This window comes from Ambystoma mexicanum, chromosome 5p, assembly GCF_040938575.1.
Source record: "Ambystoma mexicanum isolate Mex_15411 chromosome 5p, UKY_AmexF1_1, whole genome shotgun sequence".
NCBI lineage: Eukaryota > Metazoa > Chordata > Amphibia > Caudata > Ambystomatidae > Ambystoma > Ambystoma mexicanum.
In genome coordinates this window covers 21,577,316-21,600,164 of record NC_090930.1, presented here as the reverse complement: position 1 = coordinate 21,600,164, position 22,849 = coordinate 21,577,316, and the positions used below count along the sequence as shown (strand labels likewise).

Genomic DNA, 22,849 nt, shown 5'->3' with positions numbered 1-22,849 from the left:
TGAGGTGAAGGGTCTTTCTTTGGGAAATGGACTGGATCGTTCTCCTGTAAACGTCTCGTAAGGGTGGTGCTCCCCTTTCTCAAGGGAATATTAATGAGGGAGAAACTGAGGCATGTGTTCTATATGCAAGACTGTCTACTCTAAAGCAGGGCATGAAAGCAACACCAGTACCTTGGGTAAAAATTAGCCTCATGGAACAACCTGACCAGTCTCAGGAGGGCAAAAGCGATCTGAGTGCCCACTGCTGGGATTTTGCCATATAGCAGTATTGTTTTGTGGTGACAGAACCAAGTTCTATACCCATTAATTTGCTATTGCCTCACACCCTCACCACCCTCAAGAATACAGCAAATAAATGGAGTGAAATGTCCTGGGATAGAATCTGTTGAAGGGGCTGCTGAGAAATGGGGGCGTCGGGGTGGGGGGGGGGGGATACCGGGAAGAAGTACTTGGCTGAACCAGAGTATCTATGTAACCTCTTGCTTTTGTGTCCTCCTGGCTTGAGGGGGATATTTTGGCTGTTGGACTGATTGAAAGCCTGAACAGTCTGCATACTGTGCATACTATTAAATGACTTACAAGCATTCCTCTGCATCCTTTCCTTGCAGTTGAAGGAAAGTATTAAGAAGAATAAGAAGCCTCTGTTCAGCCGTACCCAACCTGTCCTGAGTCTTGACCTGGAGGATGTTGAGAGTCCCGTCTTTGTGTCCTGTAGCCATCGGTTGGAACTATCCGGCTCGGACAGTGATTCTTCACTGAAGGAGAACCAACCTAGAAACAGCCAGCCCTGGCAGAAATGGCAGACTGGACCAGTGAGCAGAACCTCCCAGCCTGGGGTCCTGATTGGATCCCTGGGGAGGATTGATGCCAGCATTGAGGAGCCCGACCAGTCCAGTACGTAAGCCTATAATTTGTAGACATGTGAGCTATGTGCGTTTCTTGCTACAGTAATTGAGGGTGACGGGGGTAGGGGGATATTTGCACACTAGCTGGGCTGTCTGGTTCATTTTCTCACTTCTGTGAAAATTGGATATGGGAAGGAGTCCAATATGTATCGCTCTGTTCTTTGCCCCTCAATACACTTACACTGAAAATTCAATTTTTGCTTGCACGTTTTACACAATTTCATTGCTGTGAATTGTTGACCTGTTATGGTGATACAGACCACTTGCCATCATTGTGCTTCAGTGCAAACTGCACAGCTCATAGATCATGGTTACTCGTTGGGTCTTCCTGGTGTTTTGGTTTATGGCTTCCATCATCCTTCATAATAGAGTATGCTAACTAGAGATCCTGGAGTTGAAGTCCAAAACATCTGGAGAGCCGAATAGTGAGTAACCCTGTTCTTTTATCTATTTGACTGGTTATTTGTAAAGCACCTATACAACAAATGGTGGTTTAAGGTGCCAAAAGACAAAGGAGGTGGGCGGGGGTGCATGGGGGGGATGAGGGGGTTTAGATGGGGGTGGGGGTAGGTGGGGTGGATGGGGGGGGGAGGTGAACCAAGAAGAAGAAAATAGCGGTCCTACTAGGCCCCATCATTCTGATTGTGCAAGTGCAGTAACCAAAAGTGCAGTGGGATGGAATGGGGAGAAGGGAGGTGTATGTCTGGGCGGGAGGGATAATTCTAGAGTAGGAGGGAGGTGAGGGACAAGAGGAGGTATAAAAGTGCAGGGTGCAGGGGGGTAGGAAGGGTAAGAGGGCCCATGGCGCTATGTGCTAAGGGGAGGCCAGGTGGGCAAGTGCCAGGGGGGATGCAGGGAGGGAGGACCACATGCAAAGTGTGAAGAAAGGGTTGGACCAGCCTCAGTATGATATATGATATGATAGTTTATTTATATAGTGCCTATACACAATGTGTTTCAAAGCACTTCAAGGCAAGGAAGGGTACAAGGGTAAAAAACAATGACATTCTTACAGGCCATGAACAGTAAGGATGTGAAATTAACTATCGTACTCGGCCTGACGACATTTCAGATAGTGCAAGAGCTAAAACATAGATAAGGAAGGGAGGGGGAGAGTGGGAAGGAAATGGAAACAGACAGGCGACTATCGTACTAGGTGAGGGAGAGGGGTGCAGAAAGGTAGGGGAGGAACAAAACAAGTGACTATCATATTAGGCCTGACGACATTTCAGATAGTGCTGGAGGGGGGTTGGGGAGGAAAAAAAACAGTAATGGGAGGGAGGAGGAGACAGACGAGGTTGCTATCATACTAGGTCCAGGGACAATTCTGATAGAGTAAGTGCATAGAAGAAAGTAAGGGGAGGAGATAGGAAAAGGGAGAAGGGAAAGTTGGAGAGAACAGAGAGTAGCAAGAGGGGAGAGTGAATACAATTGCAGAAGTCAGTAGTAACACATAATGTTGCAAGGCAGGGTACAAGATGAAGATGGAACAGCATGATTCAGGGCCACCATGAGTGCAAGATGCAAAAGAAGTGCAGCATGAGAGTTGAGAAAGGGTGACGCACCATGAATGAATGAAGTCCATAAAAGTCAAATCCAGCATTGTCCACAAGACGGTGATAGTGAAACCAGAATGTATCAGGACAGACTCCTGCAGAAATAGGCTTGAGTGGGGTGAGAGGGGAGCAGGGTAGAAGAATCGAGCAAAACAGGCAACACCTGTGTGCGAGAATGGGGGGCACAAGGGAACATCACGGGGGGACCAGAGGGAGTAACACATGGTGGTGCATGCCTACCTGCTGTCTGAGCAGGGGGTCGGGCCCTGGGTCCTCCTGGTCCGAACAAGTCCAAACAGGAATTCCCCTTTTCTTCATCTGCCCTTCGCTTAGGACACCCAGGCGAGACACGCCCTTGATCTAATAGTTAGGAGCAGGAAAGAAGAGGCAGGGCTAAGAAGGTGGGTGGTGCTTGCTAAGTGGTGAAAAAGAGCGGCAAACAGGAAGGCACCAGGTGGGCGTGGCTTGCTATGTGGTGAAAAAGAGCAGCAAACAGGAACGCACCAGGTGGGCGGGGCTTAGGCCAGGTGACCTAGATCCACTTGCACCTGCTCCCCATCTGCAAAGGAAAAGAGGCTGGAGGGCTCCTTAAGTAAGGAGAAAGAGCGGCAAACGGGAAGGCACCAGGTGGGCGGGGCTTGCTAAGTGGTGAAAAAGAGCGGCAGGCAGGAAGAAGTAGGGATGCACACTCTGCCAGGCTAGTCGGGGGGGGGGGGGGGGAGGGGGGCCCAGAAGGGCAAGTGCAGGTTGTTAGGGGGAGGGGGAATCGGGAAGACTGGGTGCTGGGGTAGACTGGGCAAGACGGACCTGGTGCTCTGTGGAGCTCAGAAGGGACCAGGCAGCCAATCAATGTGACGGAGGGGAGCATTAGCAGGGGGAGGGGGGGAAGAGGGAAGGAAGAGGAGAAAAATAGGGCCGTGAGAAGCTTCAGGAACTTAAGATCCAGCTCAAGCGTGAGAGGGGCTGGGAGGCCATTCCAGAGGGAGTTAAAAGTAAGTTACGGGTGCGATCCTGAAGTTGGAAGGCGCTAAAACGCAACAGAGCAATTTAAATGAATATGTGGTAGGGGGCAGCGACTACCTAATGACCCACAAAGCCACCCGTATGGGCTCCTAGACAGGTAAATTGCAAAAACCTCAGATTAGTCTTCTGGTGTCCGCACTATCCCTCTGCAGCGGAGCCAAAGCCATCATGTAGTTTACAATACAATTTACAATACAAAGTAAATGGTCCATAAGATAGAAAAAAATGTTTTCTTTAATTGTGTAGTCAGTACAGCTGACATGTGTTTCGGCCAACACTTGGTCGTCCTCAAGGCTGTCAATCCATAAACATGAGACAATACAAGAAAGACAATCCCAATGTATTTTATTTCTTTGAATTTATAAAGCGCACAAAACGGCCCGCTGGCATTGTGGCACTGTTACAGTACATTCACTTAGATACAACTTAAAAACAGATTATTGAAAACAAGCATACATAGGTTCAATTACAGTGTTGTGGAGGTGTTCCATGGTTACAGGGGAACATCATTAGAAACCATCAGGTACAGGTTAGTTAAATAACTTGGTTTTTAGTGCCTTTCTGAACGCTGTAAGTGTTTTCCTTTCTTAGGCTGAGTGGGAGAGCGTTCCAAGCTTTGGGGGCTAACACTTCAAAGCTGGAGCCGCCGGCTATGGTTCTATTGAACGCCAGGACTGGGAGTGAGTGAGTATTGGATTGGTTTTGGTCTGAGTGGGCACCTGATGAATCCTTTCAGCTAGGTAGGAGGGGGGGACTGGGAGAGGCATATGTGTGTGATAGTGAGGGCCTTGAACATTATGCGCTCTTTGATCGGGTGCCAGTGGGCATCTTTTCTAGCCTGAGAGATGTGCTCTCTCCTAGGGATACTTGGAGCCGTTGTTTTGCGTGGTTTGCAATGTGTTGGTTATTGGCAGATGTGCCTAGGTGTAGGAAGTTACAATAATCCAACTTTGCGCCAATGGTAGCTCTTGCAATGTTGAGGCAGTTTTTTGGTGAGAGGTGAGGATTCACTCCGTTGATGATTTTTGGCGTGAGGGCAGCAGATGATAAAATGGCGCTGGCTTGTCTTTCCATAAAAAGCTGTATTTGTTTAGTTTTTTTTTAGGGACTCTTTAGGGCCTACCAGAAGAATTTCCATTTTTTTCCCCATTTAGACATAAACCATTAGCTGCCATCCAGGCCTGGATACGGGCATATGTCTGCTGAGGGTGTTGAGGTCTTGCTCATAATCGCCCGATAGCGGGAGAAGAATTTGTGTCATCAGAATAGTTGGTGAAAGCTATACTGAACTCTTTAGGTTGCTGAACACGGGTAGAGTGAAGAGATTGTAGAGTGGGGGGATGTGCAGGATCCTTGTGGTCCCCCACACCCAGTGGGCAATGGAATGGCTGATGCGTGATCAGAAAAGACCCTCATGGCTCGGCCCTCCAAGAAGGAGGTAATCCAGGTGGTTGCATCCTGGGAAAAAATGTGCAGTATCCAAAAGTTGTTTACACAGAATCTTGTGGTCCACCAAGTCAAAGGCGGCCGAGAGATCGAGGAGGAGTGAGGACTTGCCTTTGTCCATCGAAGTAGCTGATTCTTAAGATCAAGCAAGGCTGACTGTGCCGTGACGAGGACGGAAACCAGATTCTTTTACCAAGGATATTGTGTGCTTCCAAGTATGACTGGATCTGCAGATATGCTGCCTTGTGCAGAATTTACAGCAGAAACGTAATGGTGGTGATTGGACGGTCGTTGTTGGGCGAGTCAGGGTCAAGGGTAGGCTTCTATAGCAGCAGCTGAACCCAGGCTTCCTTAAGGGAGGGTGGGGACGGTACTCAAGGCGAAAGAGGCATTAATAAAGGTAGTGACAAAGGGGGCCAGAGCTGTCGCACGGTCTTTAACTAGACTAGCTGGGCAGATGTCACCTTTACAGAGCTATGGTTTTAATATGCTTCATTAGAAGGACGACTTCAGGTATTGTTACTTCCCTAAAGGCAAAGGGTTTAGGTGTGTTTGTGCCATATGGGCCACTCGAGGCTGGCATAGTGGCAGAGGGCTTTGATTTAGGTGTTGCAACCTTAGGCAAGTTGTCGCATTGTCTTTATTTTATTCTGGAGTGTTTTAATTTTGTCTAACATGGCCTGTTAAATGTTATTGTTAATACCAATTCATGTGTTTGGCACAGATGATGGGCAAGAAGGAATAATGAAAATACACAAATTACATATCCATAGTTGGCTTATTGGGGATTGAGGTAAGGTAGCAGGAAAAAGTAAAGGCATCGTTCATATTCCAAATAACATATAACATGTTTGTAAGTACATACGTCATTCATTCAATTTAAAGCACTAAAGGAGTGAAAAATGAAGAGCTGAACCCATAAATAAGAGAACAGTATCCAATTGAATGAGCATAGAGTGGGATTAATTGATGCAATCCCTGCCCAGGTGCACCCATGCATTAATGTGTGGCGTCACTAAAGAAACAAGGTATAATAATGAACTAATGAGCTAGTTAAACGATTTGTTCGTGTCTGAGACAGAAGGCCCGGTGTGTTAAATTAAAGAATTCCCAGTCATGCCAAAGCTTACCACGGTAACGAGATAAAAGGTTTCTGTAAGAAAATGTATAGTTGTAATTGTATGTATGTATGTATGTGTGTTAAAATAAGCAATTCGAGGGGATTGGGTCCTCCGACGTATTCCAAATCTGACAGTAATCACCACAGCTGTGCTGCTTCGGAAAATCTTTCGGCTCCTGCGTCGATTACGTTGATACACCGCCCTCGAGGACCTCCTCCTCCTCCGACGGCCGACGTCGCTGGATGTTAGAAGTAGGACGCACGATGCCCGTAGCCTCAGGTCCATTTTTTCCGCGAACTTGTTTGCTTCGGAGATCTCCACATGCCTCGACTCTTTGGAGTTTCTGTTCTTTCGGTTCTTCGAACCTGTTCGTTTGTGAAGTTAAAGTCCTTTGTGATGTCTACCTCTTCTTCCACCCGGCGTCCGGGCTTCAAGAAGTGCGTGGACTGCGGGTCCAAGATGTCGGTGACGGACTCGCACAACGCCTGCCTCTGGTGCCTCGGGGAGGCCCATGACACGGATGATTGTGTCGACTGCCAGTCGCTTACATCCAAAGCCTTGCGGGAGCGCACGAAGAAACTGTCGGTCGGTAAGGTGTCCAAACCCCAGAAGTCGAGGTCCGCGGGGCTTTCGAGGGGAGACTCTGCGTATCGTTGTCGAAGTCCAGTGGGTCTCGGTCCCGGAGTGGATCCCGCCACTCCTCTGCCTCTTCGAGGCACTCCCGGAAGCGCAGTCATCGGTCGCCTTCCTCATCCGAGGACTCCGCCCGTCGGCAGGTCGCTTATCCCACCAAGCATGCGACGCCGGAGGAATGGGCTTCCTTCGGTAAGAAAATGTTAGCGATTCTCGAATCGCGGGGCACTGGTCCGTCTACGCCTCCGAGTGGGGTCGGTCGTGATCGGACTAGAGACACTGCTCATATGCCTTCGGGCTCGGGTGGTCGGCACGATTCGCGGGAGCGGTCCCGCTCGGACAAGGGGGATTTTTCTAGTCGCGCCCGTTCAAGGTCCCGATCCTCGACGCGCTCGAGACAGTGTGAGGCTGTGATGTCTTCGAGGAAGATGTCGACGCCTGTGGCGCTGAGGGACTCTCTGCCTCCGAGGAAGTCGACTGATTCACTCGATGCCATTCGAGGCTGTTTCGACGGGGGTAACCTGGGGCACGGTTGAACCCCCTAGAAAGGCTCTGGCCAAGGTCAAGCATGGCTTTGTTCCCCATTCTGTGCCCTCTTTCCGCCATCTTGAGTACATTTCGGAGGTTGATGAGGGCTCTGATGATGGCATGGTTCCTGATACAGTGCCAGATGAGTCTCTCGGGCCACAGCCAGATTGAGGACCTGCGTCAGTCCCTGCACAACGCCAGTTGTCTGGACACCTCTCCGGAGGTGGAGTTTTGTAGGCCTGAGCCTGGCACCCATGCCGACTCCTCGCACTGGCGCCTTATGTCTAGGGTCACCGAGTACTTGGGGTGGTCTGCTCCCCCAGGGGATTTTCTTCAGGACGACATCACGGATATCCTCGACCAAGGTCCACCAACTGACCCGGTACTGCCGTTCCATATGGCTCTACAGAGGGTGGCGGCGGCTTGGACTGCTCCGGAGAGTCTCCCGGCAGTGGGCAAGTCTTTGCTGCGAAAATACCGCCCAGCCAGTAGCGACCCCTGCTACTTGACCAAGCACCCCACTGGTGCAGGCGGTTACGGCCCAACCAAAGCAGGCGTCGTTTCCTACCATCCCTACTGATGGGGACGACAAGCGTTTTGATGGTTGGGCAAAGAAAGTGTTTTCTTCAGGGGGTATGGCTCTTCAGACGGCCAACTCCGTATGTGCCTTGTCACGTTTCACGCACACTCTATGGAACTGTTTCCTTAGCGGCTGAACATAATCCCTAAGGGGACAAACGGGATGGTTTTCTTGTTATGGTCCAGGATGGCAAGGATGCCATGTGTGAGGCCGTTCAGTCGGGTTTGGACATGCCAGATTGCGTCAGCCGGTCCATGGCGGCGAGCACCGTAATACGCAGGTTTGCGTGGTTGCGGAAGTCGGTTTGCTCCTGATGTGCAGGCCCGGCTCCTCAACATGCCCTTTGACGGTGAACATCTTTTTGTCAGCAAGGCTGACGAGGGCCTTGAGAGGTTGCAGACCTCCAAAGCTGCAGCGAAGTCGTTGGGCGCTGCAGTTCGCCAATCTACGCCTTTTCGTCCCAGGGGACAGCAATGGAGGGGAGGTTCCTTTCGTTATTACTCATCCTTTGGTAAAGCGAGAGGAGCTGCCAGTCAAAGGGGGCACCGTAGGAGTGCCAGAGGTGGAAAGCAGGGTACTCGAGGTGCCAAGGCCGCTCGGGCTGTTGCCTCTTTGCCCTCAGGCAACGCCGCAGCCACTTCAGCTCAGTAATGAGGCCATGTCCCATGGTTCGCCGGTTGGGGGAAGGCTGGCGCAGCATCTTGTCGAATGGCGTGCCATTACTTAAGATGTGTGGGTTCTGGAGATCATAGCCCACGGCTACTGCCTTCCCTTTCGGCAGAGGCCTCACGACAATTCACCGGGGAATCTCTCGTTGCAGAGTCCGGGTCCACTCCTTGTGCAGGAGGTTCAAGTCCTGCTGGAGAAAGGCGCCATAGAACTGGTGCCTGTAGCGGAGAGGAACAAGGGATGGTATTCCCCTTATTTTTTGATTTCGAAGAAAGACGGGGGATTGAGACCCATCATGGACTTGCGCGGTTTGAACAAACTCCTCAGGAAGGACAAGTTCAAGATGGTTACTCTTTCTCAAGTCCTGCAGGCCCTTCAACTTCAGGACTGGTTGGTGTCTTTCGACCTCAAGGACGCTTATTTTCATGTGCCGATCCATCCAAAGCACAAGTACCTGAGGTTCGCAGTTGGCGACTCGCACTTTCAGTTTCGGGTCCTGCCTTTCGGATTGACCTCCGCCCCGAGGGTCTTCACCAAGATCATGGTAGTGGTGGCAGCGCATCTCAGGAAGGGGGGATTCACGTCTACCCCTACCTGGACGATTGGTTGATCAGGGTGCGCTCTCCTGAGCAAGTCCTGGATCATCTCTCCGTCACCTGCCACTCCCTCGACAAGCTGGGCTTCTCCCTCAACTTAAAGAACTCCCACTTGACGCCATCTCAAAGGCTCCAGTACATCGGAGCAGTGCTCGACCCGTCCCTGGGGCAGTGTTGCCCTCCCCAGGTGAGGGCTCATCACATTCAGCAGATGGTGCACAAGTTTCAGCATGCCCAGAGTCTGCCAGCGTTCGAGTTCTTGATTACTCGGCCTCATGGCATCCTGCATTCTTCTGGTGCCAGAGGCCAGGTTGCGGATGAGATCTTTGCAATGGGCACTCACGCTCCAGTGGTCTCAGTCCTCCGGCAGGATGTAGGACCCTGTTCAGGTGCCGTCCTCGGTCGCCCAGGACCTTCTGTGGTGGGCCGTCGAAGGCAATCTGATGAAGGGGGCTCCATTTTGGCTACCCTGGCCGGAGGTGACGATCATGACGGACGCGTCCCTCACGGGATGGGGAGCTCATGCCAACGAGTTGACAGTCAGCGGTCGTTGGTTTCCGTCGGAGTCCAGACTCCATATCAATCTGTTGGAGCTGAGGGCCGTCAGGCTTGCCCTGAAGGCTTTTTTGCCGACTGTGCAAGAAAAGAATGTCCTGATCCTGACGGACAACACAGTGGCCATGCACTACCTCAACAAAAAGGGGGGGGCAGGGTCACTTCCTCTGTGCAGGGAGGCGATGCAGCTCTGGTTCTGGGCAATCCAGCAGGAAGTTTCGATCTCGGCAGTCCATCTGACCAGAGACGAAAACGAGACAGCGGACGCTCTGAGCAGGCACAGCGCGATCTCTCACGAGTGGGAGTTGGCTCAGGAGATTCTCCTGGAGATCTTCGCCCTTTGGGAAATCCCTCAAGTGGATCTCTTTGCTTCCAGTGTCAACCGGAAGTGCGAAAGGTTCTGCTCGCAAGAGGAGCCTTAGGAGACGCGTTTGTGGTGGAATAGTCATTCCCACTGCTGTACGCGTTTCCTCCAGTCCCCGTCATCCCGCAAGTGCTGCGAAGGTTACGAAGGTTTGGTTCCCGGATGATCCTCATTGCTCCGGCATGGGCCCAGAGGACGTGGTACCCGGACCTTCTCGACTTGTCCATCTGCCCTCCACGTCGTCTTCCCTACCGAGACGATCTGCTCTCACGGGAGGAGGGTCTGGTTCTCCATCCAGAGGTCAGATCCCTCAACCTTCACGCTGGGTTTCTGAAAGGTTGAGGTATAATGATTGGGACCTCCCTGAAGACGTGATGGAGGTGTTGCTTTCAGCCAGAAGGCCCGCAACAAAGTCCCTGTACCGTTGCCATTGGAGAAAGTTCTGCGACTGGTGCAGGGTTAAGAATGTGGATCCATTTTCATGTGACGTCCCTGTGGTTCTGTCTTTTTTGCTTTCTTTAGCCCACAGGGGCTTGCAAGTGGGTACCGTTAAAGGTTACCTGGCGGCGCTGTACATATTTAAGCGCTCGTCTGAAGAGTGTTCTTATTTTAAAACCCCTTTAATTTCTCAGTTTCTAAAAGAGCTCACTAATGTGTTCCCTCCGTCGCCTTTCCAGGTGCCCGGTTGGGATTTGAAACTTGTCCTCAAGTTTCTGATGGGTGCTCTGTTTGAGCCTTTGCATTCGTGCCCTTTGAGACTGTTAACTCTTAAAACTGTATTTTTAGTTGCGGTCACTTCCGCTCGCAGAGTGAGTGAGTTACAGGCACTTTCAGTTAAGCCACCCTTCACTGTATTTCATAAGGACAGGGTTGTCCTTAGAGTTCGTCCTTCCTTTCTTCCGAAGGTGGTGTCGGAATTTCATTTAGGCCAGAAGGTTATTCTTCCGGCATTTTATCCACCTCCGTGTCCTGGTAAGGAAGAGGAGAGGCTCCATAGGCTCGATCCTAGGAGAGCTTTAAGCTTTTATTTCACGCATGTCCCGGGTCAGAGTGGACGATCAACTCTTCATTGGTTATGCTGGAAAGCGTTTGGGACAAGCTGTGACTAAGCAGACTTTATCTCGCTGGATTATTCTGACAATTTCTGAATGTTACCGCATGGCAGGTAAGGACCCACCGGTCGGCTTGCGTGCCCATTCTACCAGGGGCCTCTACTGCCCTGCAGAGGGGTGTTCCTATTCGTAACATCTGTGATGCAGCCACCTGGGCTTCAGTCCATACTTTTGTATGTCACTACTCCCTCGATTCCATCCGTGGGCAGGATCTGGCCTTTGGCAAGGCGGTCCTTTGCTCCGCAATTTGATTGGGCATTATACATTTCTGTATTCTAAATTCTCCAGCATGGGTTCACATGCTCATGAATATTCCCCGTCGTCAGGCTGGGAATCCTCGTAAAAAAGAAAAATCAGTATCAGTTTCGTTTCTGATCTGTCTTTCGTAGTAGTAACCAATCACTGATCTCTGCGCCATACTGACCACAGCCAATGACTGCCATCTCCCTAAGCCCCGCCTCTGGCAGCCATCTTCAGATTTTTACCGCACGTTCAAGTGTTGGGATCCTCGTGCTATTGCTCTCGAGCTGTAGTGCTTTTTTCACACTTTTTTCTTAGAAAAATTGGCTCTTTTTCAGTCAAAAGAGCCTCAAGCTCCACCGTTTCTTTATCCGATCAACGGGGACCCGTGTTGGATTCTTCTACGCCCCTCAAGGGAGAAGATTTTGTCGAGCCACGCTTTTGGAGGACTCCAGAAGTTTCTCAGGCCCATCTCGATCATGGCCCAGGAGAAGGGAAGCTCGACGCCCGGAAAGCTGTTCAGGGTCTGCCCTGGATGCCAGCTTCAGAATGTCTTTAAGGAGGACGAACACTCCCTTTGCCTCTACTGCCTGCATGAGGACAAGACGCACGTGGAGAAAGACTGTGCGTTTTGCGGCAATAAGTCGGAGCGGACAATGAAGGACCGCCATCTGCATCTCGCCAACTGGCTGGAAGGGAAGAGCCCGTCGGGCGAGAAGAAAAAGAAGTCTGAGCGGTCTTCTAAGACCTTTGAGGGCGCCCCGGCGACGGGGGTCCAACAGAAGCCCAAGCACCGCGAGTCCGCTGGCACCGGGAGCGCCGAACGGTCGGGCTCTACGGGCGCCAGGCAGGGCGCATCCACCCCGGTGCCATCAACCACGAGCCAACGCTCTGGCTCGGGTAAGAGGAAGTCAGAGCACCCGGCGAAGCTCCTGGAGAGACCCCGGTCGAGCTCGAAGGCCCCATCGGAGGGGGAGCGAGGCGGTGACCCTCCCCCCAAGGAGAAGGCGGTGAGCGCACCGAAGGTGGTGAAAGCCTTGATCGACCCGGCCAAGGCCTCTATCGAGACAGTCGCGGCGGCCCTGGCTCAGCCTGTGGAGGCTACACCAATGGTGGCGACCTCGGGGCCCAGAGTCTCCCTGCCACCGCCGAGGGAGTCCTCTTTCATGCCCATCGACAGGACCCCCGTGAAACCTCCGGAGAAGAAAAAGGAGGGGCAGGAGGTCGTCGTGGATTCGGCCTCAACCTCTGAGGAGGAGCTGATCGAAGTCTTAGGCCACAGCGTTGGCGTGGAAGAAGGCCAGCCCGTCGGGACGGACCCCGATGTAGGAGACGACGAGAACTTCGAGGGTGCCGATGGGGCTCCTGACCGCCCGTCGGAATCCCCTCAACCAGTGCCGCAAGACAACTCGGCGGCCATTTTGTTGGCTATACAGTCCTTATGCTCGGAGATGAGGACGAGATTGCCGTTCCCACCAACGGAGGAACCGCTCCCGATGGGGGACCCGGAACCAGGCCCTTCTGGGAGCCCGCCTCTTAAGAGAAGGATTCATCCTCCAACTCCTTTTCAACCATCGCGCCCTGCTCAACCCTCCTCCCCGTCCACGACCCGTGGGGATGATACGGGGACTGACACGGCCGCGACGGGTACAGATGACGAGGTTTACGACGAGGATCTCCCGTCGTCACCCCCTCCCCGGGCTTCCACGCCCGACGAGATTGGATCGTTTCACTCCATGATCGCCAGGGCATCCGAGCTTTTCCAGCTCTGCTCGGAAGAGAAGAAGGAAGGTTTCCTTTTATCAACGGCGCGAGACCAAGAGGAAGACGGTCCTCGCTGTACCTCTACTGGACGATATCTGGGATGAGGGACTCGCCCTCCTCAAGAACCCATCCACAACGCCTGCGAGAAGGGATCGGTACGAGAAGTACCGTGTCCCGGACGCGGCCCCCTTGTGCCTTCGGGCACAGCCGACCCCGGACTCGGTCGTCTCTGCGGCGGGCAGGAAGAAAGCGGGGGGGCCCTCGGCCTCTTCGTCGTCCTCCCCGCCGGACGGCGAGGGAAAGAAATTGGACACGATGGGACACAGAGTCATCTCATCGGCAGCGACGACTATTAAGGCTGCCAACGCCTTGGCTATCGTAGCCCGCTACGACAGGGAGTTGTGGTACAAAATCGCCCCCCTGCTGGACTTCTTACCAGACGACAAGAGGGCGGAGGCCCTAGAGATCCTGCAGGAAGGAGAAGTGGCGTCGGACCACACCATTACGATAGCGACGGACATCGCTGACACTGGATTTCGCCAGTTGGGCAACAGCGTGTGCCTTAGGCGGCGTGGATGGCTCAAGGCAACTGACTTCCGTCAGGACGTGCAGACCAGAGTCTTGGACATGCCGTTCGACGGGAGCAACCTGTTTGGGAAAACAGTGGACGATTCCCTACAAGCCATCAAGACGGACACGGAGACGGCCCGGGCTCTTGGTGTTCTCCAACAACGACGGCCGTCCTTTCGGAGCGGCGGAGGCAAGCAGGGTGCCTCCAAAGGTTCCGGCGGTGGATTTTCCACCTATCGTCAAGCGGCCCGTTCGTCGTCGCAGGAAGCCTTCAGGGGGCGAGGCAAGTCGGACGGACCCCGCTGTCGTTGCCAAGGAGGACAAGGCGGCAAAGCCTCGTCGAAGCAGGACTGAACCGGCCATGGGGTCGGGCCCCCACCGAAGCACCCCGGTGGGAGGCCGGCTGGCGAGCTTCGTCAGCGTGTGGGAGTCCATCTCCACCGACCGTTGGGTGCTGGGCGCCCTGGCCCAGGGTCACGCGCTCGCGTTTCTAAAATGCCTGCGCGTCCCCCCTGTAGCCAGGAAGGAACATCACGTCCCTCAACTTCTCTTGGAGGTAAAGGCGATGCTCAAGAAAGGCGCCATCGAGCTCGTCCCAAAGAGGCTTCGGGGCTCCGGAGTTTACGCAAGATACTTCCTCATGAAGAAGACTGGAGGGTGGCGTCCCATCCTGGACCTACGACGACTGAACAAATTCATCAAGGCACCGAAGTTCCGGATGGTCGCCCTCCAGCACGTCCTGGGTCAACTGGAGGAGGGCGATTTCCTGTCGTCGTTGGATTTGGAGGATGCCTACTTCCATATCCCCATCCTAAAGGGACACCGAAAGTTTCTCAGATTCGTGGTCCAAGGGCGTCCCTACCAGTTCAGAGCCCTTCCCTTCGGATTGAGGTCAGCACCCAGGGTGTTCACTAAGTGCCTCGCACCAGTGGCGGCGCGGCTGCGCCTGGTGGGGATCCACGTTTACCCCTACCTGGACGACTGGCTCATCCGGGCAAAGACGAAGGAGCTCGCCACGGAGCACACGGCAAGGACCGTCCAACTACTCACGGACCTGGGATTCTCCATAAACTACGCAAAGTCCCACCTGGTGCCCGCGCAAGACGCACTGTTTCTGGGAGCGAAGCTAGACAGTGTCGCTTCTGGCCTCTCCGTTGGAGGAAAGGACGAGGGCCATTTTGGGCAAGGTGCAGCGGATGCTGGTTGCGGACGCGGCCAGGGTGAGGTCCATCAAGTCCCTCCTCGGAATGATGTCTTCTTGCATTTATCTCATCCGCCTGTGCAGGCTTCGGATGCGCCCGTTACAGGAGATCCTGGACGCTCGCTGGATCCAGACGACGGGCAGCTTCGAGGACAGGATCACACTCGAGAGCTTCCGAAAAGCGATCCGGTGGTGGGGCACTCGCGTGCATCTGACGGCGGGCATGGACTTCCAGACCCCGGGCCACCAGAAGACAGTGACCACGGAGGCCTCCCTGGAAGGGTGGGGAGCGCACACCGAAAATCTGCACGCGAGGGGTCTTTGGCTGCCGGCGGAAAAGTCCCTCCATATCAATGTCCTGGAACTCCGTGCAATGTTTTGGGCCCTCAGGTCCTTCCTTCCATCCCTCAAGGGCAAGGTGGTGAGGGTCTTCACCGACAACACCACCACCATGTTCTACATCAGGAAGCAGGGCGGTACCAGATCCCCAGCCCTGTCCAAGGAGGCGCAGGATCTGTGGCATTGGGCCGTCGCCCAAGGGATGTTTCTGGTGCCGTTTCATCTGGCAGGAATAAAAAACACCATCGCCGACTCGCTCAGCAGAGAGCTGCGCTCGTGCCACGAGTGGGAACTACGACAGGATCTAGTGGACCGCCTCTTCCGACGGTGGGGCACACCCCAGATCGATCTGTTCGCGACGGCGACGAACTCCAAGTGAGGGAGGTTCGCCAGCAGGTTTCCCCAGCCGAGGAGCATGGGCGATGCTTTCTCGTTCCCCTGGGAGGGCCTTTTCCTATATGCGTTCCCTCCATTGCCGCTGCTGATCCCGCTAATCAACCAGCTCAAGAGGTCACGGTGCAGGATGATCCTCGTCGCACCTGCGTGGCCGAGGAAGATATGGTTCCCGGACCTTCTGGACTTGTCAGCGTCCCCGTCAATCAAACTGCCAGTGGACGCGGATCTTCTCTCCAGGGAAGGAGGCTCCATCCTCCATCACGACCCGAAGTCGCTGAACTTGCAGGCCTGGCTCCTGCAGCGTTAGAGTTTGGAGATTACGACATACCGGCCGACTGCAGAGAGGTTCTTGCAAAGGCCAGGGCGTCCTCAACTCTTAAATGCTACGGACACAAATGGAAGAGGTTCTCTGTCTGGTGCCACGCACAGAAGATTAACCCTCTACGGATTACGGCTCCTCAAGTACTGCCGTACCTACTGACGCTGGCCAAGGCTGGACTGGCGCACGCTTCCATCAAGATTCATCTTACTGCAATCTCCCGATACCAGAACCACGGGACGGACGTCTTTGTGGTCTCACCGTCTGGTGAAAGAATTCATGAAGGGACTGTTCAGATCGTTCCCGCCGGTGAAGGCCCCGGTCCCGGCGTGGGAGCTCAACGTGGTGCTGACCAAGCTCATGGGACCTCCGTTCGAGCCTCTGCACTCAGCTCCGTTGAAGTTCTTGTCGTGGAAAACAGCATTTCTTGTGGCCATCACCTCGGCACGACGGGTGGGAGAGATCCAGGCCCTTTCCTGCAAGCCCCCGTACTTGACTTTTCACGACACAAGGGTAGTGCTCAGGACGCACCCCTCCTTCATGCCCAAGGTGCCGTCGGACTTCCACCTCAACGAACCCTTGGTGTTGCCTGTTTTCTTCCCGTCGCCTTCGTCGCCGGCTGAAAGGACTTTGCACTCGCTGGATGTGGCTAGAGCGCTGAAGTTCTACGTGGACCGCACGAAGGGTTTTCGGAAGACGTCACAACTTTTTGTGAACTTTGGACCTGTCAATCAGGGGAAGGCTCTCTCGAAGGCTTCCATTTCCAGATGGCTCTCTGGCTGTATCATGTACTGTCATCGGTTGGCAAACCGACCGCTGCCTGGCCGTCGGAGAGCCCATTCCACCAGAGCGATCGCAGCTACTACGGCGTTCCTATCTGGTGTGCCCTTGCTGGACATCTGCAGGGCTGCTACGTGGAGGTCGACGCACACCTTCACGAAATTCTACTGCGTCGATCGGGATTCCAGGGAGGAGTCCAGGGTCGGCCAAGCAGTGCTGCGCAACCTATTCGCCTAAGGTGAGCCTGGTGAGGAGGTAAGAATTGCTTAATGTTGAGTTTTGGATGTAATGCTTAATGTTGAGCCTTGCCACCACCCGTGGTTGTGCATGTGTGTACTGCTATGTATTCTTTTATTCATGAGCATGTGAATCCATGCCAGACCCCATGGCGGAGAAGGAACAAGTTACTTACCTGTAACTGTTGTTCTCCAGCATGGGTCTGGCATGGATTCACATGCGAACCCTCCCGCCTACCCCTCTGCGGCTCTTCCCTTGGTCATACTGCCACTTCACGTGCTACCAAATCTGAAGATGGCTGCCAGAGACGGGGCTTAGGGAGATGGCAGTCATTGGCTGTGGTCAGTATGACGCAGAGATCAGTGTTTGGTTACTACTACGAAAGACAGATCAGAAACAAAACTGATACTGATTTTTCTTTACCGAGGATTCACAGCCTGACGACTGGGAATATTCATGAGCATGTGAATCCATGCCAGACCCATGCTGGAGAACAACAGTTACAGGTAAGTAACTTGTTCCTTCTTTTCCCACCTCCTCGCATTGGTACTGCTTTGGGCGTCTGTCATGGATATGGAATACGTCGGAGGACCCAATCCCCTCGAAGAACAAGTTACTCTCTTACCTGGTAACGTTCTTCGATGGGATGGTCCGACGACGTATTCCATATCGTTCCCTCCCTGCCTTCCCTGCTACAGAATTTCTTATGCGATTGCAGCTTATGTTTCCGCAAGGCTTTGTGTGGCCAGACTGGCAGAAGACTGATGGCACACTTTCTGGGGAAAAAACTACAACTGAGGCTACAGGCGTTGTGCGTCCTACTTAAAACATCCACTGACATCGGCCGTCAGAGGAGGTCATCAAGGGCGGCCTATCGACGTCATCGACGCAGAAAGATTTTCCGAAGCAGCACAGCTGTGGTGATTACTGTCATAGATATGGAATACGTCGTCGGGCCATCCCATCGAATGAACGTTACCAGGTAAGAGAGTAACTTGTTCTTCTTAAAGTTCTCATTGAGTAAAGAACACCTTACGCAAACATGCTCACGGTGCCCAAATTCAAGAGAGCTCAAGCTGGTGGCACCAGCTTCCCCTATCTAGCATCTACACAGTGGAATACACTGCCACCAGCACTCCGAGGTGAATGCTCTCACCTAACCTTCAGGAGAGCTGCCAAAACGCTACGCTTCACATAACTGCATCATACCTCAGCTACTCAACCCCAAATACCTGAATGCATATTTTAACGTACTCTCTTGCCTAAATGCATTTTGTATTTTTACTGATCTCTGAATTGTACTGTAACGAAGTGGAACTACAAGTAATTGCGCCGTGATGCCCTGGGGCTGCCTGTGCGCTATATAAATGTAAAAAATAAAATAAATAAATAAAGACTCCAGAAAATTAGCATTCACATACCAGCTGATTAGTGTCTCAATTGCAGTCATACGCAGAATGAAAGATTTTATCAAGGTGTGCAGAATCCTTATGTTCGTCAAGTAAGTCAAAATGAGTCTGTATGAGTAAAAAAAAAAGAGGAACAAAGTAAGCTAGCTTAGTGGTCTGTTAACTCACAAACATGCTATATGTTATTTGGAATATGAACAATGCGTTTACTTTGTCTCTTTTTCATGCTACCTTACCTCCATCCCCAATAAGCCATCTATGGGTATGTAATTTCTGTATTTTTCCATTTTTATTTTTTGTGGTTCCAATACCGGGACAATGTGTTGTCTGTTGTGATGAATTTATTTTCTTCTTTGGATGTTTATTATTCCTTCTTGCCCATCTGTGCCAAAAACATGATGAATTGGGATTGTCTTTTTCTTGTATTGTATCAAATCTTTATGGATTAACAGCCTTGAGGACGACCAAGTGTTGGTCAAAACACGTGTTGGCTGTAAGGAATACACAATTAAAGAACATTTTGTTTCTATCTTATGGACCATTGACTTTGTTTTTTGTAAATTGTATTGTAAGCTACGTTATAGCTTTGGCTCCACTGCACAGGGAGAGCGTGGACACCATAAGACCCATTCCGTTCCAGGGGGAGGCTCCTGCTGAGGAAAGATCTACCCCCACACTCTGCTTGGAAAAGTGTATGGTCTGCAGAGAGTTGGAGCTAGACGACCGAAGGGCTCCATCAGGGAGGTATTTAGGGAGAGAGAGAGTTGGATGCACCGTGGTCCCTGGCCCCAGAAAGCCTTGTGGGTGATGCATAGGGTCTTGTACTTGATGCTCGCAGCAACCGGGAGCCAGTGGAGAGATTTCAGGGTTGGAGAGATGCGGTCCTTGGGCTTGAAGCGAAGGAGATCTTGCAGCCTTGTTATGGATTAGTTGAAGGGGGTGAAGGGAGGATAAAGGCAGATTGAGGAAGAGGCTGTTGCAGTAGTCCAGCCTGGAGAGGACCAGAGCTCTGGAGACCACTGACTGAAGACTGGTCATAAATGTTTCTCATGGCTCAGATTACTGCAGCTCTTGGCATGAGGCGCTCTAGCCAGGCCTCTAGTGATTGACGATTATTAGGGTTCAGCTTCCTTTCACTGCTCTCTAGAGCCAGACCTGCAGGTCTGCGGTTTAATCTGATATAATACTCAGTCATTCCAGGAACGTCTTGTGGGAGGAGTTGTCATACCCCAATCTTTTGGCAGGGCTCCTGGGGTGGGGGGATGATCTTGCAAACATTTCAGTGCATAACTTGTGTCCCGAACAGGGTGGAAAAGCGCCTTGAATATCCTCTGAACTAGCTTCTCCCAGCCCACGGGATAAAGATCAACACAACGGCGGACTATATTGTGAATAAGGCGAGGGGGGGCACGTTGGCTCCATCCTATGCGAGTAGGCCATCCAGTCGGCCGTCTTGCAGGGTTCCTAATGCAGACCCATTTCCCGGGTAAATTAGTTCACCCCTCTTGTGATTGGGGTCTCCCGAAGGAAGTACTTCACGTACATCTGTGGCCTTTCTTTAAGGCGATTTGTTTGTGACCCGACTTCACCAGTCCCTGCTCTGCATCTCGACTGGGCCAAGGGATGGCTTCCATCTTTGTGTAATGGCATGACATGGCCCTGGGCTAGTTTGGGGTGACTGCATGCACGTTCCATCGCTTTCAGCCCCGAGAAAGCTGGGAGCTGAAAGCGACCACACAGACCAGTGCACTTTTTCTATTCTCTCTTGTAGTGTGGCAAAAGGTGTGAGTGATCTGGCGGGTTCGGGAGTGACTACTGGTGATGTTCCTCGAGACACTCTGTGCTCTGTAGCATGTCTGATCCGGCGGGTTTGGGGGTTCCAGTGAATAATATGACTGTTCGTGTTTGGCAGCGCTTACTGCTACCCCAGTTACGCCGCCACTCTGGCCCCCTCGCCCCATCTGCAGTTTACACATTGCATTGAACGCCCAAAATGCCCACCAATTGGTCTCCAGTTCATTTTCTGGAGTTCTGCACTTCCGGTTGTAGTCCATTGCTTCCATGAGCCGCACGCGCTGTCTGCATCTCTTGGGACACATTTTCCTGTCCTTCTTTTTTATTTCTAATTATTTATTTCATGCTACATGGAAAGCAGAGTCCTAGTAGCACTATGGCAAGAAAAGCTCAAAGAGATGAGATGCGTTAATAGAAAACAGGGGGGCTGGGTAATTCCAGTCTATTTCCTGGTCCCTAGTAACATGTGCACGTTTATCCAGAATCTCCCGGAAGTCCCCATGAACCAGGGCCGAGCCTCTCAGAAGAGGGTGTTAGGTGTTGGGTTCCAGCGTGAGATTCATGGGGAAAGGGGGGCGTTCCATAGTTCTAGGCCAGTGGTGGCCTGGGCTCTTGGTTGCATTCCTGCTCCCCACACCAGAGTGCAAGGCTTTCGGATGACTTTAGGATTGTGTAATTTCTTCCAGGAACTCGCTCAGAACTTCATAGGAGCCAAGAATCTGCGTTGCTTGTGTGTTTTTTAATAATTCCTAAGAAGCGGGAGCATTGCACAACTGAAGGTTGCCGGGCTCTTCAAATCTTGCAAGATTGAAGCGGGTAGTTTTGGTGGCGAACGGAGGCCCCTTCGCTCCGTTTAACGCGACTGCCTGCAGACCTGCTGAGTAGGGGGATCCCATGTATTTACTGCATTATTGACCAGCCATATCTCTCTCCATCTATATCTACAGAACGTGATGTCCTCCGATGCCCCATTGCAGACGAAGTCTGGTAAACCTGTATTTAATGTGGCTAATACCCACACATGGCAAACCGCGCAGCCACCGCAAGGCGCTTCATGCCGCCACTGGGCGCTCGATGACACTAAAACTCTGGTAGTTGAGTGGAGAGTGCACCACTATGGCGTGTAGATGGCCGTTTCATTTGCTTACCGAGCGTTGCAGCCACATTCAATAAACACACAAAGACATGTATGTGTATAGTGCATTAGACAAGTGCCAAAGAGTAAAAGAGGAACGGAATGGTAGGTCCATGTGGAATTATGACTTCTGGCATGAAAACCTGCCTTCCTCAGGACAGATGTGACCTGCGGTCCTTCTCGGCAGAGTGAACAATTGCAACCCGCTGATCGTATTGGCATCCAGCATTGGATCTTTCATGGATTCACATGCTTAGAATATTCCCCGTCGTCAGACTGGGATCCCTCGGTACACATATATAGCCTTTTCCTATAGGAAAACTTCGGACACTTTTGTGTCCTATCTACGTCCTTTTGGGGACCGCATACGCATGCCCCGTAGGACGTCACGGTATAAAAGCCCCGCCCCCGCGGCTCCCTTCAGATTTCAACCGTCTCCGAAGTAGTGGGATCTCCTCGCGTCATCTTACTATTTTGTACAAGGTTGTGTACTTGGAGTTAGGTGAATCTTTCCTTCATGTCGGGAAAAGCGCTGTTCTGTCTGTGCGCGACGTGCGGATTGAAAAAAGTTTACAGGGGGATGGACATATGGATTGTATATACTGTCTCCACCCTCATCATTCGGCTGATAACTGTGACATATGCAAAGGGTTTTCTCAAAAGACCCTCAAAGACCGAAATCGACGGCTGGTGGCATGGTTGAATGATGGAGCGGGGGCATACCCCCCTTCAGAGGTAGACTCCACACAATCGGCAAAAACATCACACCGCGCTGTATCGTCGGAACCACCGGCGAAGAAATCTCGACCAGCGGAGAAAGAGTCATCTCGGAGTCATTCAGCTAGAGAATCTTCGACGAGAAAATCGTCATCTTCGTCAAAAAAGCATGACCAGGAACGGCCGAAATCCTCCTCGGGCGATCACCATAGATCGATCGAGAGTCGAGTAAAAGCAGACCAAGTGCAGAAAAGGCGGGACCGCCTAAACCACCTGCTAAGCCACTGTCGTCGACGGCGGTCCAGTCATCGGCCTCCTCCCTACCACTGACGTATGTGATGTCTACCGTCACAACGACTGCGATGGTGGGTCTACAGGAAGCCTGGAGGCCTGAAGTTTTCGATCCGATCCCTCCGGATACTTTACTGCAGGAACAGGCAGCGTTGCTGTCCTCGGGAGAGGACGAGAGCGGGGGAATAGCTGGCCCGGCAGACATCGGCCTACGAGTGGTTGACAAGTCGTCGACGACGAGGGGATCCGGAATTCCGGTGTCTGCCCCTCTTCTCAATCCTCAATCGTTGGACCAGAGACTACCTCAGGTAAACCTGCCACAGTGACCCGTCGACGAGCCGGGCCCGTCCCGTCCACTGACTCATTTACGCACGCCAGTCTTAGCACCACAGGCACCCCAAGAGGAAGGTGAGCTGCCAGATTCGGAGTCTGAAAGAGGAGCCATGTCGGATATCTCCTCATCCCCCTCCAGGGATCCAGCCTGGGAATCAGAGGTGGAGTTAGAAACCCCAAGGAGCCCGGCTCACCCGTCTCCCCCGGACGATATTGCATCATTCCATTCTATGATG

At 52.4% G+C, this 22,849-nt stretch overlaps 1 protein-coding gene across 1 annotated transcript in view; it reads left to right on the top strand.

The window, feature by feature from the left end:
• Window positions 1-22,849, top strand: part of GCNA (germ cell nuclear acidic peptidase) — a 530,843-nt gene that overhangs the window by 109,681 nt on the left and 398,313 nt on the right. Inside the window, exon 2 of the mRNA XM_069612346.1 lies at window positions 609-894. Coding sequence (XP_069468447.1) covers window positions 609-894 — 286 coding nt within the window. The remainder of the gene's footprint in view (window positions 1-608; window positions 895-22,849) is intronic.